The sequence below is a fragment of the Salmo salar genome, chromosome ssa10 (assembly GCF_905237065.1).
Source record: "Salmo salar chromosome ssa10, Ssal_v3.1, whole genome shotgun sequence".
NCBI lineage: Eukaryota > Metazoa > Chordata > Actinopteri > Salmoniformes > Salmonidae > Salmo > Salmo salar.
This window is the reverse complement of record NC_059451.1, coordinates 7479609-7495241: the sequence shown is the minus strand read 5'-3', so window position 1 is coordinate 7495241 and position 15633 is coordinate 7479609. Positions and strand designations below refer to the sequence as shown.

General features: G+C 41.8%; 1 protein-coding gene across 2 annotated transcripts in view; it reads right to left on the bottom strand.

Annotated features, from left to right (window-relative positions):
- The window catches only part of negr1 (neuronal growth regulator 1), a 449973-nt gene extending 447909 nt beyond the window's left edge, over positions 1-2064 (bottom strand). Inside the window, exon 1 of one of the 2 annotated variants that reach the window (XM_014215672.2) lies at positions 1629-2064. In XM_014215672.2, coding sequence (XP_014071147.1) covers positions 1629-1798 — 170 coding nt within the window. In that variant the 5' untranslated portion in view covers positions 1799-2064. The remainder of the gene's footprint in view (positions 1-1628) is intronic. The other variant, XM_014215673.2, reaches the window with a different exon arrangement.
- Positions 2065-15633: the final 13569 nt, after the last annotated feature.

Below are 15633 nucleotides of genomic sequence, written 5' to 3'. Positions count from 1 at the left end.
CTGCTGCCCTATGTACATATTCATTCACCACTGGTCACTTTTTAAATGTTTACATACTGTTTTTCCCATTTCATATGTATATGCTGCATTCTAGTCAAGGCTAATCCTAGATAACTACTGCTGTACACACATTTCCTATTCATATACTGGCCACACTGTCTATATATATACACACACACACTAACAGTACCAATCAAAAGTTTGGACACACCTACTCGTTCAAGGGATTTTCTTTATTTTTACTATTTTCTACATTTAAAAATAAGTTTGATGTCTTCACTATATGAAATCACACACGTAGTTACCAAACAAGTGTCAAACAAATCAAAATATTTTAGATTCTTCAAAGTAGCCACCCTTTACTTTGATGACAGCTTTGCACACTCTTGGTATTCTCTCAACCAGATAGATAGATATCTATTTATCTATATAACCGGTAAGAAATGTCTAATTAGCGGTGCGGACTAGTAGCGTTTCAATCGGTGACGTCACTTGCTCTTAGACCTCGAAGTAGTTGTTTCGAGGGTGACTGTTGTCGATGTGTGCAGAGGGTCCCTGGTTCAAGTCCAGGTTGGGGTGAGGAGAGGGACGGAAGCAATACAGTTACATTGGTGCCGTGACCCTGATTACTGCGAAGGAGTTCAAAGGGTGGTGAGTGTAACCGGTGTGAAATGGCTAGTTAGTGGTGCGTGCTAGTAGTGTTTCAATTGGTGTCGTCACTTGCTCTGAGACCTTGAAGTAGTTGTTTCCCTTGCTCTGCAAAGACTGCAACTTTATGGAGCGATAGGTAACGATGCTTCAAGGGTGACTGTTGTCTATGTTTTTTTGTGTGCAGAAGGTCCTTGGTTCAAGCCCAGGTTGGGGCGAGGGACGGAAGCAATACTGATATGTGTGTGTGTGTGTATATACATATAGATAGATAGATAGATATTTCAAACTCTGACATTGATCGTTCTGATACTTCTCAATTTCTTTTCATTGTGGGATTTGTGTGTACTTTCGCTGCACCTGCGATAACATCTGCAAAATATGTGTATGTGACCAATGAAATGTTATTTGATCAATAGCCTACCCTATTTTTCTGATGTCAATCATGTCTTTAGGAGGCACTGTAACTAGCTTGCTTACAACTAATAAATAGGCCTATACTAAAACATTTACAAATGTTTGCTACAGAGGCTGTTAGTATGTTATGAATTTCGAGATATGAATTACGAAAGCCACATTTTTTTTTTCAAGTGGGAGTGCCCTTTTTTCATTTTGAGCAACTGCCCCCTGAAAGGTCTGTGCATGGTCCTGCATACAGTGCAGATAAATTCTTCTAATTCATTATTTTACACAATATCTCATAACAGCACTGGATAACAATGGTTGGCCAACCCCTGACCAAAATGGCTGATCTCATCATAGCAAGGTTCATCCATTCTACGAAAAAATACACGGGCTAAGAATGGATTGTTTTTTGACCCAGTTTAGAATTGCTAACGTTGAACGCAAAACTGAAATGTATCAAATGATAGGCTGCTTAGTGTTTGGTGTCACAGCACTATTTGGTTAGATATTGAAACTCTGTCGTCCGTGAATGCAGGGACAGAGGGAAATTGAAGCTGCTTTGCTTGTTTTCCTACCTCAGGAGAGCCGTATCGCCTTGTCGGGTGACCACACTTTCAATCGATGCATAGTCCACAGTTTGTCCAGCGGGTAAGCACGAAGGCAAAAAGCAGCACAGACTGAGAATTATAGCGGTAAGCCATTGACTGGAGACACACACATCCTGCACCGCAATCATTATGTCCATCACAGCTGGATTGTATATTATCCAAGTCGCATGAAAACCTTAAAGCAAAGCTTTTATTCCCACACTTTCCTCCTCAAAAGCCTAAAGAAATGGCGCGTCGTATTATGTAGTTTTCCAGGTTTGTTTTGTTGGAGCCGTAGCCTACTCTCCAGTGGCTTGCACACCATCTAGTGAAGAAATGCGATAAAATGGGAGCAGACCTAGCGGCAGACAACTCCCAGGCTCTGATCCTGTTGCCATGCGGCCGTTTCCCAGGCAACCTGTTCCCAGTGCTTCGTGATAGAGCAGTTAAAGGGTTGTCACTAGTTACCACAGCCAGAAAGTCAAAATATCATAACAAAGAATGTCTTCATTTAAGCTTAGGGTTAGGCATAATGTTCGTAGTGTGGTTAAATCTGAGGTTAAGGTTAGAGTTTCGTTTAAAATAAGATTTTAATAAGAGAAATTGTAGCTATTTATAGGCGGGGTTTAGCCATAATGATGATTTTGTGGCTGAAGTATCTAGAGACGACCCAGTAAAGGTGCTACAGTACCGTCTTCCTCACTACCCAATAGCAATTAAAGATTGATTGGAGAATCATCCTCAGAGACAGATCGAAATTTACTGGGGGGAGGGGTGATCCAAAATAGGGGAAGGTTGTAAAAATGGTTATTTATTGCTTGGGGGGGGGGGGGGCACATGGGAGGGAAGTGCATTTTTTTCCCTGTTCTGCTCGTATTTTCCCAATAAACAACGGCTTGACTTACTTTTGATATTACCCTAATAAAGTTTAGAAACTTTTGTGAAGTTATGGTACGGCTGATATTAGTTTTATTTTTCTATATCTGTATAGTAGATGCAGTAGCTGACATAAAGAAATCCTTGTCGGTGGCATATCTCTCTGGGGTCAGATCTAAGCTTCTCTTCCTTTACAGTATATATATATAGTACCAGTCAAAAGTTTGGACACACCTACTCATTCAAGGGTTTTTCTTTATGTTTACTATTTTCTACATTGTAGAATAATAGTCACCACATCAAAATTATGAAAAAACATATCAAATTATGTAGTAACCAAATGTGTGTTCAACAAATTCTTCAAAGTAGCCACCCTTTGCCTTGATGACAGCTTTGCACACTCTTGGCATTCTCTCAACCAGCTTCACTTGGAATGCTTTTCCAACAGTCTTGAAGGAGTTCCCACATATGCTGAGCACTTGTTGGCTGCTTTTCCGTCACTCTGCGGTCCAACTCATCCCAAATCATGTCAATTGGGTTGAGGTTGTGTGATTGTGGAGTCCAGGTCATCTGATGCAGCACTCCATCACTCTCCTTCTTGGTCAAATAGCCCTTACACAGCCTGGAGGTCTGTTGGGTCATTGTCCTGTTGAAAACAAATGATAGTCCCACTAAGCGCAAACCAGATGGGATCACATATTGCTGCAGAATGCTGTGGTAGCCATGCTGGTTAAGTGTGGCTTGAATTCTAAATAAATCACAGACAGTGTCACCAGAAAAGCACCCCCACACCATCACATCTCCTCCTCCGTGCATCACGGTGGGAACCACACATCATCCGTTCACCTACTCTGCGTCTCACAAGATACGGCGGTTGGAACCAAAAATCTCAAACTTGGACTCATCAGACCAAAGGACAGATTTCCACCGGTCTAATGTCCATTGCTCGTGTTTCTTGGCCCAAACAAGTCTCTTCTTATTATTGGTGTCCTTTAGCAGTGGTTTCTTTGCAGCAATTCATCCATGTAGGCCTGATTCACGCAGTCTCGTTAGAACAGTTGATGTTGAGATGTGTCTGTTACTTGAACTCTGTGAAGCATTTATTTGGGCTGCAATTTCTTAGGCTGGTAACTTAATGAATGATCCTCTGCATAGAGGTAACTCTGGGTCTTCCTTTCCTGTAGCGGTCATCATGAGAGCCAGTTTCATCATAGCGCTTGATGGTTTTTGTGACTGCACTTGAAAAAACTTTCAAAGTTCTCGAAATGTTCGGTATTGACTGACCTTAATGTCTTAAAGTAATGATGGACTGTCATTTCTCTTTGCTTATTTGAGCTGTTCTTGCCATAATATGGACTTAGTCTTTTACCAAAGAGGGCTATTTTCTGTATACTACTCCTACCTTGTCACAACATAACTGATTGGCTCAATGTATATGTTTCTTGTGTATGGACAGTGTGGACAGCATATGAATAGGGAAGGTGTATACAGCAGTAGTTATATAGGATGAGCCTTGACTAGAATAAGGTTTTTACTAGAGGTCGACCGATTAATCGGAATGGCCGATTAATTAGGCCCGATTTCAAGTTTTCATAACAATCGTAAATCGGTATTTTTGGACGCCGATTTGGCCGATTTAAAAAAATATATATTTTTATTATTATAAAAAAAGTACACCTTTATTTAACTAGGCAAGTCAGTTAAGAACACATTATTATTTTCAATGATGGCCTAGGAACGGTGGGGTAACTGCCTTGTTCAGGGGCAGAACGATAGATTTTTACCTTGTCAGCTCGGGGATTCAATTTTGCAACCTTACCGTTAACTAGTCCAACGCTCTAACCACCTGCTTTACATTGCACTCCACGAGGAGCCTGCCTGTTATGCGAATGCAGTAAGAAGCCAAGGTAAGTTGCTAGCTAGCATTAAACTTATCTTATAAAAAAACAATCAATCAATCATAATCACTTTTTAACTACACATGGTTCATGATATTACTAGTTTATCTAGCCTGTCCTGCGTTGCATATAATTGCTTAGGTACACGTTGCTCCAATGTGTACCTAACCATAAACTTCAATGCCCTTCTTAAAATCAATGCACAATTATATATTTTTAAACCTGCATATTTAGTTAATATTGCCTGCTAACATGAATTTCTTTTAACTAGGGAAAATGTGTCACTTCTCTTGCAACAGAGTCAGGGTATATGCAGCAGTTTGGGCCGCCTGGCTCGTTGCGAACTGTGAAGACTATTTCTTCCTAACAAAGACAGCCGACTTCGCCAAACGGGGGATGATTTAACAAAAGCGCATTTGCGAAAAAAGCACAATCGTTGCACGACTGTACCTAACCATAAACATCAATGCCTTTCTTAAAATCAATACACAGAAGTGTATATTTTTAAACCTGCATATTTAGCTAAAATAAATCCAGGTTAGCAGGCAATATTAACCAGGTGAAATTGTGTCACTTCTCTTCCGTTCATTGCACGCAGAGTCAGGGTATATGCAACAGTTTGGGCCGCCTGGCTCGTTGCGAACTAATTTGCCAGAATTTTACGTAATTATGACATAACATTGAAGGTTGTGCAATGTAACAGGAATATTTAGACTTAGGGATGCCACCCGTTAGATAAAATACGGAACGGTTCCGTATTTCACTGAAAGGAAAAATTTTTGTTTTCGAGATGATAGTTTCCGGATTCGACCATATTAATGACCTAAGGCTCGTATTTCTGTGTGTTTATTATAATTAAGTTGATGATTTGATAGAGCAGTCTGACTGAGCGGTGGTAGGCAGCAGCAGGCTCGTAAGCATTCATTCAAACAGCACTTTTGTGCGTTTTGCCAGCAGCTCTTCACTGTGCTTCAAGCATTGCGCTGTTTATGACGTCAAGCCTATCAACTCCCAAGATTAGGCTGGTGTAACCGATGTGAAATGGCTAGCTAGTTAGCGGGGTGTGCGCTAATAGCGTTTCAAACATCACTCGCTCTGAGACTTGGAGTAGTTGTTCCCCTTGCTCTGCATGGGTAACGCTGCTTCGAGGGTGGCTGTTGTCGATGTGTTCCTGGTTCGAGCCCAGGTAGGAGAGAGGAGAGGGACGGAAGCTATACTGTTACACTGGCAATACTAAAGTGCCTATAAGAACATCCAATAGTCAAAGGTATATGAAATACAAATCGTATAGAGAGAACTAGTCCTATAATTCCTATAATAACTACAACCTAAAACTTCTTACCTGGGAATATTGAAGACTCATGTTAAAAGGAACCACCAGCTTTCATATGTTCTCATGATCTGAGCAAGGAACTTAAACGTTAGCTTTCTTACATGGCACATATTGCACTTTTACTTTCTTCTCCAACACTTTGTTTTTGCATTATTTAAACCAAATTCAACATGTTTCATTATTTATTTGAGGCTAAATTGATTTTATTGATGTATTATATTAAGTTAAAATAAGTGTTCATTCAGTATTGTTGTAATTGTCATTATTACAAATAAATAAAGCAACAAAAAAAATCGGCAGATTAATCGGTATCGGCTTTTTTGGTCCTCCAATAATCGGTATCGGCGTTGAAAAATCATAGTCGGTTGACCTCTAGTTTTTACAGTGACTTTTTCCACATTGTGTTACGTTACAGCCTTTTCTAAAATGGATTAAATAAAACATTTTCCTCATCAATCTACACAAAATACCCCATAATGACAAAGCGAAAACAGGTTTTTAGAAATGTTTGCAAATGTATTAAAATTGAAAAACCAATGCCTTATTTACATAAGTATTCAGACTCTTTGCTATGAGACTCGAAATTGAGCTCAGGTGCATCCTGTTTCCATTGATCATCCTTGATGTTTCTACAACTTGGAGTCCACCTGTGGCAAATTCAATTGACTGGACATGATTTGGAAAGGCACACACCTGTTCATATAAGGTCCCACAGTCGACAGTGCATGTCAGGGCAAAAACCAAGCCATGAGGTCGAAGGAATTGTCTGTAGAGCGCCAAGACAGGATTGTGTTGAGGCAGCATTGAAAGTCCCCAAGAACACGGTGGCCTCCATCATTCTTAAATGGAAGAAGTTTGGAACACCAAGACTCTTCCTAGAGCTGGCCGCCTGGCCTAACTGAGAAATCAAGGGAGAAGGGCCTTGGTCAGGGAGGTGACCAAGTACCTGATGGTCACTCTGACAGAGCTCCAGAGTTCCTCTGTGGAGATGGGAGAACCTTCCAGAAGGACAACCAAATCAAATGTATTTCTAAAGCCGTTCTTACATCAGCTGATATCAAAGTGCTGTACAGAAACCCAGCCTAAAACCATCTCCCAGTACTCCACCAAGCAGGTCTTAATGGTAGAGTGGCCAGACGGAAGCCACTCCTCAGTAAAAGGCACATGTACAGCCCGCTTGGAGTTTGCTAAAAGGCACCTAAACACTCTCAGACCATGAGAAACAAGATAATCTGGTCTAATGAAACCAATATTGAACTCTTTGGACTGAATGCCCAGCGTCACGTCTGGCGGAAACCTGGCACCATCCCTACGGTGAAGCATGGTGGTGGCAGCATCATGCTGTGGGGATGTTTTTAAGCAGCAGGGACTGGGATACTAGTCAGGATTGAGTAAAGTACAGAGCAATCCTTGATGAAAACCTGCACTTGAGAACTCAGACTGGGGCGAAGATTCACCTTCCAACAGGACATCAAACCTAAGCACATAGCCAAGACAACACAGGAGTGGCTTCCGGACAAGTCTCTGAATGTCCTTGAGTGGCCCAGCCAGAGCTCAGACTTGAACCTGATCGAACATCTCTGGGGAGACCTGAAAATAGCTGTGCAGCAACGCTCCCCATTTAACCTGTCAGAGCTTGAGAGGATCTGCAGAGAGGAGTGGGAAAACTCCCCAAATGCAGGTGTGCCAAGTTTGTATCCAAGAAGACTCGAAGTTGTAATCACTGCCAAATGTGATATTTCAGTGTTTTATTTGTAATACATTTGCTAAATAAAAAAATAATGTTTTTGCTTTGTCGTTATGGGGTATTGTCTGTAGCTTGATGAGGGAAAAACATTTTTTTTAATCAATTTCAGAATAAGGCTGTAATGTAACAAAATGTTGAAAAAGTCAAGGTCTGTATACTTTCCGAATGGACTGTACATATGAAGTGGGTAAAATAGTATGTAAACATTAAAGTGACCAGTGATCAATTACTATGTACATAAGGCCAAAGTCTTTAAGGTGCTGGGTACGTGTCTTGACTATCATTGATGTGTTTGACTGTTATTTTATAAAATAATTGCATACCACGTCCAATTATTACGCTATTAAATGAATCATATAAGAATTAATTAAGTAGTAATCTGGGGCACCACGGGAAAAGTTATTTAACAACTTACTATCTCCCGACTAAACTCTAAAGTTATAAATATCTCTTACGTCAGTCACAGTCAATTAATTCATTCTTATTTACCTTCAGTGTCATTCTGAATGTCGCAAAACTTTTGGAAATGTGCATGAACCCTAGCATAAATGATGAATCAGCGATATTGAAATTGGCTTAATTATTTATTTACTAACTAACTAAATAATCACACAGAATTACTTAAACACAGGATAGATTATACATTGGTTACTAACATGATGCAATGAAAAGTCCTTAGTGGACTAAACCGATATGACGGCTTGATTCAAAAGAGAGGGAAAGGGAGTGACAAAGGAATTCCACTAAAATCAAATCAAATTTTATTTGTCACATGCACCGAATAAAACAGGTGTAGACCTTACAGTGAAATGCTTACTTACAAGTCCTTAACCAACAATGCAGTTTTAAGAAAATACACAAAAAAGTAAGAGATAACAAATAATTAAAGAGCAGTAGTAAATAACAAATGCGAGGCTATAAACAGGTGGTACCGGTACAGAGTCAATGTGTCAATGCACGGGGGCACCAGTGTCGAGGTAATTGAGGTAATTATGTACATGTAGGTAGAGTTAATAAAGTGGCTATGCATAGATAATAACAGAGAGTACCATCAGCGTAGCGGGGGACATTGCAAATAGTCTGGGTAGCAATTTGATTAGCTGTTCAGAAGTCTTATGCCTTGGGGGTGGAAGCTGTTTAGAAGCCTCATGGACCTAGACTTGGCTCTCCGCTACTGCTTGCCATGCGGTAGCAGAGATAACAGTCTATGACTAGGGTGGCTGGAGTCTTTGACAATTGTTAGGGCCTTCCTCTGACACCGCCTGGTATAGAGGTCCTGAATGGCAGGAAGCTTGGCCTCAGTGATGTACTGGGCCGTACGCACTAACCTCTGTAGTGCCTTTTGTTCGGAGGCTGAGCAGTTGCCATACCAGGCAGTGATGCAATCCGTCAGGATGCTCTCGATGGTGTAGCTGTTAAACCTTTTGAGGATCTGAGGACCCATGCCAAATCATTTCAGTCTCCTGAGGGAGAATAGGTTTTGTGCCCTCTTCACGACTGTCTTGGTGGTCATGTTAGTTTGGTGATGTGGACACCAAGGAACTTGAAGCTCTCAACCTGCTCCACTACAGCCCCGTCAATGAGAATGGGAGTGTGCTCGGTCCTCCTTTTCCTGTAGTCCACAATCATCTCCTTTGTCTTGATCACGTTGAGGGATAGGTTGTTTTCCTTGCACCACACGGTCAGGTCTCTGACCTCCTCCCTATAGGCTGTCTCATCATTGTCGGTGATCAGGCCTACCACTGTTATGTCATCAGCAAACTTAATGATGGTGTTGGAGTCGTGGCTGGCCGTGCAGTCATGAGCGAACAGGGAGAACAGGAGGGGACTGAGCACACACCCCTGAGGGGCCCCGTGTTGAGGATCAGTGTGGCGGATGTGTTGTTACCTACCCTTACCACCTGGGGGCGGCCCATCAGGAAGTCCAGGATCCAGTTGCAGAGGGAGGTGTTTAGTCCCAGGGTCCTTAAGTTAGTGATGAGCTTTGAAGGCACTATGGTGTTGAACGCTGAGCTGTTGTCAATAAATAGCATTCTCACATGTGTTGGTGTTCCTTTAGTCCAGCTGGGAAAGGGCAGTGTGGAGTGCAATAGAGATTGCATCATCTGTGGCTCTGTTGGTGCGGTATGCAAATTGGAGTGGGTCTAGGGTTTCTGGGATAATAGTGTTGATGTGAGCCATGACCAGTCTTTCAAAGCATTTCATGGCTACAGACATGAGTGCTACGGGTCGGTAGTCATTTAGGCAGGTTACCTTAGTGTTCTTTGGCACAGGGACTATGGTGGTCTTCTTGAAACATGTTGGTATTACAGACTCAGACAGGGAGAGGTTGAAAATGTCAGTGAAGACACTTGCCAGCTGGTCAGCGCATGGTCAGAGTACACGTCCTAGTAATCCATCTGGCCCAGCGGCCTTGTGAATGTTGACCTGTTTAAAGGTCTTACTCACATTGGCTGCGGACAGCATGATCACACAGTCATCCGGAACAGCTGATGCTCTCATGCATGTTTTAGTGTTACTTGCCTCGAAGCGAGCATATAAGTTATTTAGCTTGTCTGGTAGGCTGTAATAGTTTGCAAGCCCTGCCACATCCAACGAGTGTTGGAGCCGGTGTAGTACAATTCGATCTTAGTCCTGTATTGACTCTTTGCCTGTTTGATGGTTCCCGGAACATATTCCAATCTGTGCTAGCAAAACAGTCCTGTAGTTTAGCATCTGCTTCATCTGACCACTTTGAACGTTTATCGTGAGTAATTTAATAAATTCACCGGAAGTGTTCGGTGGGAATGCTAGTTCTGAACGTCACATGCTAATGTAAAAAGCTGGTTTTTGATATAAATATGAACTTGATTGAACAAAACATGCATGTATTGTATAACATAATGTCCTAGGAGTGTCATCTGATGAAGATCATCAAAGGTTAGTGCTGCATTTAGCTGTGGTTTTGGTTTTTGTGACATTATATGCTTGCTTTGAAAATGGCTGTGTAATTATTTTTGGCAGGGTACTCTCCTGACATAATCAAATGTTTTGCTTTCGCTGTAAAGCCTTTTTGAAATTGTACACAGTGGTTGGATTAACGAGAGTCATCTTTGAAATGGTGTAAAATAGTCATATGTTTGAGAAATTGAAGTTATAGCATTTTTGAGGTATTTGTATTTCGCCCCACGCGATTCCACTGGCTGTTGACGTCCCACTGGCTGTTGACGTCCCACTGGCCCAGAGAGGTTAATGAGATACCAAAACATAAATTGATCTGACATAATTGTTATTTAAGTACCCACGGACCATTCCAACTGTTGGAATTACAGAAATATTGTTTCATTATTCCACCTTCTTATTTTACTGTTCTGCAAAGTCTATCTCTATTGTATCAAAGGGATTTTTAACTTCCATTTCTGCAGAGTGGGAGAGAGAGTTTTCAGTATTTACGATCATCATAAAACTGTGGTGAGAGAGACAGAGGGGGATCACCCAAAAGGGCAAGTCATGGCAGTAGAGTACTGGGTGGTAGCAGGCTAGTAACAGTGACAACATTTAGGGCAGGGTATTGGGCAGAGGCCAGCTAGTGGTGACTATTTAACAGTCTGATGGCCTGGAGATAGAAGCTGTGTTTTAGTCTCTTGGTCCCAGCTTTGATGCACCTGTACTGTCCTGTCTCTGCCTTCTATACTGAACAAAAATATAAACGCAACACGCAACAATTTCAACGATTTTACTGAGTTACAGTTCATATAAGGAAATCAGTCAATTTAAATAAAATAATTAGGTCAAAATCTATGGATTTCCCATGACTGGAAAGGGTTGCAGCCATGGGTGGGCCTGGGAGGGCATAGGCCCACCCACTGGGGAGACAGGCCCTGCAAATCAGAATGAGGTTTTCCCCACAAAAAGGCGTTATTACAGACAGAAATACTCCTAAGTTTCATCAGCTGTCTGGGTGGCTGGTCTCAGACAATCCCGCAGGTGAAGAAGCTGAATGCAGAGGTCCTGGGCTGGCGTGGTTACACATGGTGTGGGGTTGTGAGGCCGGTTGGACGTACTACCAAATTCTCTAAAATGACGGCTTAACAATCAATTATCTGGCAACAGCTCTGGTGGACATTCCTGCAGTCAGCATGCCAATTGCACGCTTCATCAAAACTTGAGACGTCTGTGGCACTATGTTGTGTGACAAAAATGTTAATATCATACAATGGACACTTAAGCCTTTAGGTCTTTGCATTCAATGCCCTTATACGTTTAGTGCTCAAATCTCTGGCAGCTGAATCGTGAGGTGGACAATTATTTTTAGGAAAGAAGCCCAAAAAATAAATAAATAGGCTATAAAGTTTTGCATATGCTACACATCGAAACACAAGGAATAGTGTATTTATAATTTGTTATAGGCTGTTTTTAAAGACACATTATGCCTGCACATCATGGTTCACCAGCAGCCTCAAACATCTCAAGAATAAGCTACCAGCCAAACAAGCTTGTAAGAAGCAGTGCGGCTTGGCAGGGTGGTGTTTTGGAGGACGCATGGCTCTCAACCTTTGCCACTTCCGAGTCCGTGCGGGAGTTGCATTGATGGGACAAAACTGTAACTACCAATTGGATATCACGAAATTGGGGAGAAAAAGGGGTAAAAGTTAAATAAAATACAAATATTTTTGATTTGTTCATAAACTCCCCCCTCATACTCATCTGGAGGTTGAGCATTTTTTCTAATCTATCTCTGTAATGTGTCTGTATCTATGTCCTTGTCATGACTGGCCTTTTTGGGTCAGGTTACCGTGGATCACAGTCCTACAGAGACATCTCACTGCCGCAGAGGGTGGGTTTATGACACCTTACGCCCATTGTAAATCTTAAGGCAGCAGACGAATCCTTTGTCCTCTCAGTATGGACGATTGGAATGTGTGAGTGGGCCCTATGGAGAACCTACCTCAGAACAGTAACATGCAATAAATGGACTTTGGGACTATATATTTCATCAGCCAAAATGGTGGTAACAATGATAGATGGAATATGAAAATGAATGTCGTTTTTGTTATATTATTAGACGTTAAAAAATGATGTTATAATGAAAACATTGTAACTTTGAAGAGTTGTCATAATATATACCTGATGTTTGCATACTGTGCATTGAGTAGAAAGTGTCCAGATCAAATTAAATGTTTTTGTAAAGATGAAATGTGAAGTTAGTTGTCTTAACTGGATCTGAGTAAAATCCATACCTTGCCTCGTAACTAGATACGCCCCAGAGAACTTACCATAAAGACGGAAACGCCCCTTTGTGACCCAGGGGTATAAAACATGTGAGTTAAGAATTTACATACAGACTAGGTGACCACGTGCTGCAGCCAAGGTCTAGGAGTAGTCGCATCCCCTAAACGCAACACGAGGTTGAAGAAGACAAAGCAACCTCTTAACAATCAATGCTGTTGTTGAGTAGCTGTATATGTATCTAAGGTGAATTCAAGCAAAACCACCCGGTTATTCTCTCCAAGGAATCGTGTGTCTACACTTCCTTCATTCCCACGCTGGAACCATCTACATGGCTGACCGGCCTCAGAAGACCCCTCTTACAGAACGGGGGCGAAGAAACAGACCTCTAAGAGAAAGAAGACTGACATCGTGTGGACAATCAGAGACTTACACTCGGTAACAAAAGAGGCGCCACATTCAGAGGAGAAGGCGGAACTCGGTCCACGAAGAGATACCCCAACGGAGACCTTCGACAAGTAATTACATCATTATATTCTGACCCATAAGAGCGGCAGTTCGGGGCAAGGTGTTAGGGCTAAACTAAGCATAGTTTACAAATGTATCCAAGTGTGCTTTTCTCTCGTGCACCCTCTCTCTCTCTTTCTAAATCCCCATTTTGTGTAACACGTGTCATATTGTGTTAGCCCACTAGGGACCTGTTTCATTGTACTAAGTTCTAATCAATAGCCTAGACTGTGTGTTTGTGTATCTTATATTATCCTTCAGCTTGTTAGTAAATAAATAATCAACTCAATTTCTTTGGTACAGAATGATTTAGTGAGACTCGGGTTTGTGCTGATTTACTAATTATGTGACGTTCAGAATGAGACTGGAGAGGAAATTAATGAATTAGCGACTGCTGTAAAATCGATATTCTGATATTCTTTGAGTTAATTTGGAAAACGGAAACTCATTAAAACAAACTTTTCCCATGGTGCCCCAGGTTACTTAGTTAATGATTTACCTGATTTAATTTAATCACGTAATTATAAACATAGTTAATTATTCGATAAACAGCAGTCGTCACATTAATGATACCATCGACATCATTATATATGTAAAAAATTGGGACCACAATGGAAATAAGTCCCTGACTTACTGTGCAATTCTAGTCACTATATAAACTCAGCACAAAAAGAAACGTCCCTTTTTCAGGACCCTGTCTTTGAAAGATAATTTGTAAAAATACAAACAACTTCACAGATCTTCATTGGAAAGGGTTTAAACACTGTTTCCCATGCTTGTTCAATGATTCATAAACAATTAATGAACATGCACCTGTGGAACGGTCGTTAAGACACTAATAGCTTACAGACGGTAGGCAATTAATGTCATAGTTATGAAATCTTAGGACACTAAAGAGGCCTTTCTACTGACTCTGAAAAACACCAAAAGAAAGATACCCAGGGTCCCTGCTCATCTGTGTGAACGTGCCTTAGGCATGCTGCAAGGAGGCATGAGGACTGTAGATGTGGCCAGGGCAATAAATTGCAATGTCCGTACTGTGAGCCGCCTAAGACAGCGCTGGAGGGAGACAGGACGGACAGCTAATCATCCTCGCAGTAGCAGACCACGTGTAACAACACCTGCACAGGATCAGTATATCCGACCATCACACCTGCGGGACAGGTACAGGATGGCAACAACAACTACCCGAGTTACACCAGGAACGCACAATCCCTCCATCAGTGCTCAGACTGTCCGCAATAGGCAGAGAGAGACTGGACTGAGGGCTTGTAGGCCTGCTGCAAGGCAGGTCCCCACCAGACGTCATCGGCAACAACGTCGCCTATGGGCACAAATCTACCATTGCTGGACCAAACAGGACTGGCAAAAAGTGCTCTTCACTGACGAGTTGTTTTGTCTCACCGGGGTGATGGTCGGATTTGCGTTTATCGTCGAAGGAATTAGCATCACACCGAGGCCTGTACTCTGGAGCGGGATCGATTTAGAGGTCGAGGGTCCGTCATGGTCTGGGACGGTGTGTCACAGCATCATCGGAGTGAGCTTGTTGCCATTGCAGGCAATCTCAATGCTGTGCGTTACAGGGAAGACATCCTCCTCCCTCATGTGGTACCCTTCCTGCAGGCTCATCCTGACATGACCCTCCAGTATGACAATGCCACCAGCCATACTGCTCGTTCTATGCATGATTTCCTGCAAGACAGGGCTGTCAGTGTCCTGCCATGGCCAGCAAAGAGCCTGGATTTCAATCCCATCTGGTGCAGTCCATGAGAAGGAGATGCACTGCTGCACTTAACACAGCTGGTGGCCACACCAGATACTGACTGTTACTTTTGATTTTGACCCCTCCTTTGTTCAGGGACACATTATTCAATTTCTGTTAGTCACATGTCTGTTGAACTTGTTCAGTTTATGTCTGTTGAATCTTGTTATGTTCATACAAATATTTACACATGTTAAGTTTGCTGAAAATAAACGCAGTTGACAGTGAGAGGACGTTTCTTTTTTTGCTTAGTTTATACAGTTGAAGTCGGAAGTTTACATACACCTTAGCCAAATACATTTTAAGGTTTAATCCTAGTAAAAATTCCCTGTCTTAGGTCAGTTAGGATCAGCATTTTATTTTAAGAATGTGAAATGTCAGAATAATAGTAGAGAGAATGATTTATTTCAGCTTTTATTTCTTTCATCATATTCCCAGTGGGTCAGAAGTTTATATACATGCAATTAGTATTTGGTAGCATGGCCAAACGTTTCTGGTAGTCTTCCACAATCTTCCCACAATAAGTTGGGTGAATTTTGGCCCATTCCTCCTGACAGAGCTGGTGTAACTGTCAGGTTTGTAGGCCTCCTTGCTCGCACACGCTTTTTCAGGTTTTGCTCACAAATCTTCTATAGGGTTGAGGTCAGGGCTTTGTGATTGCC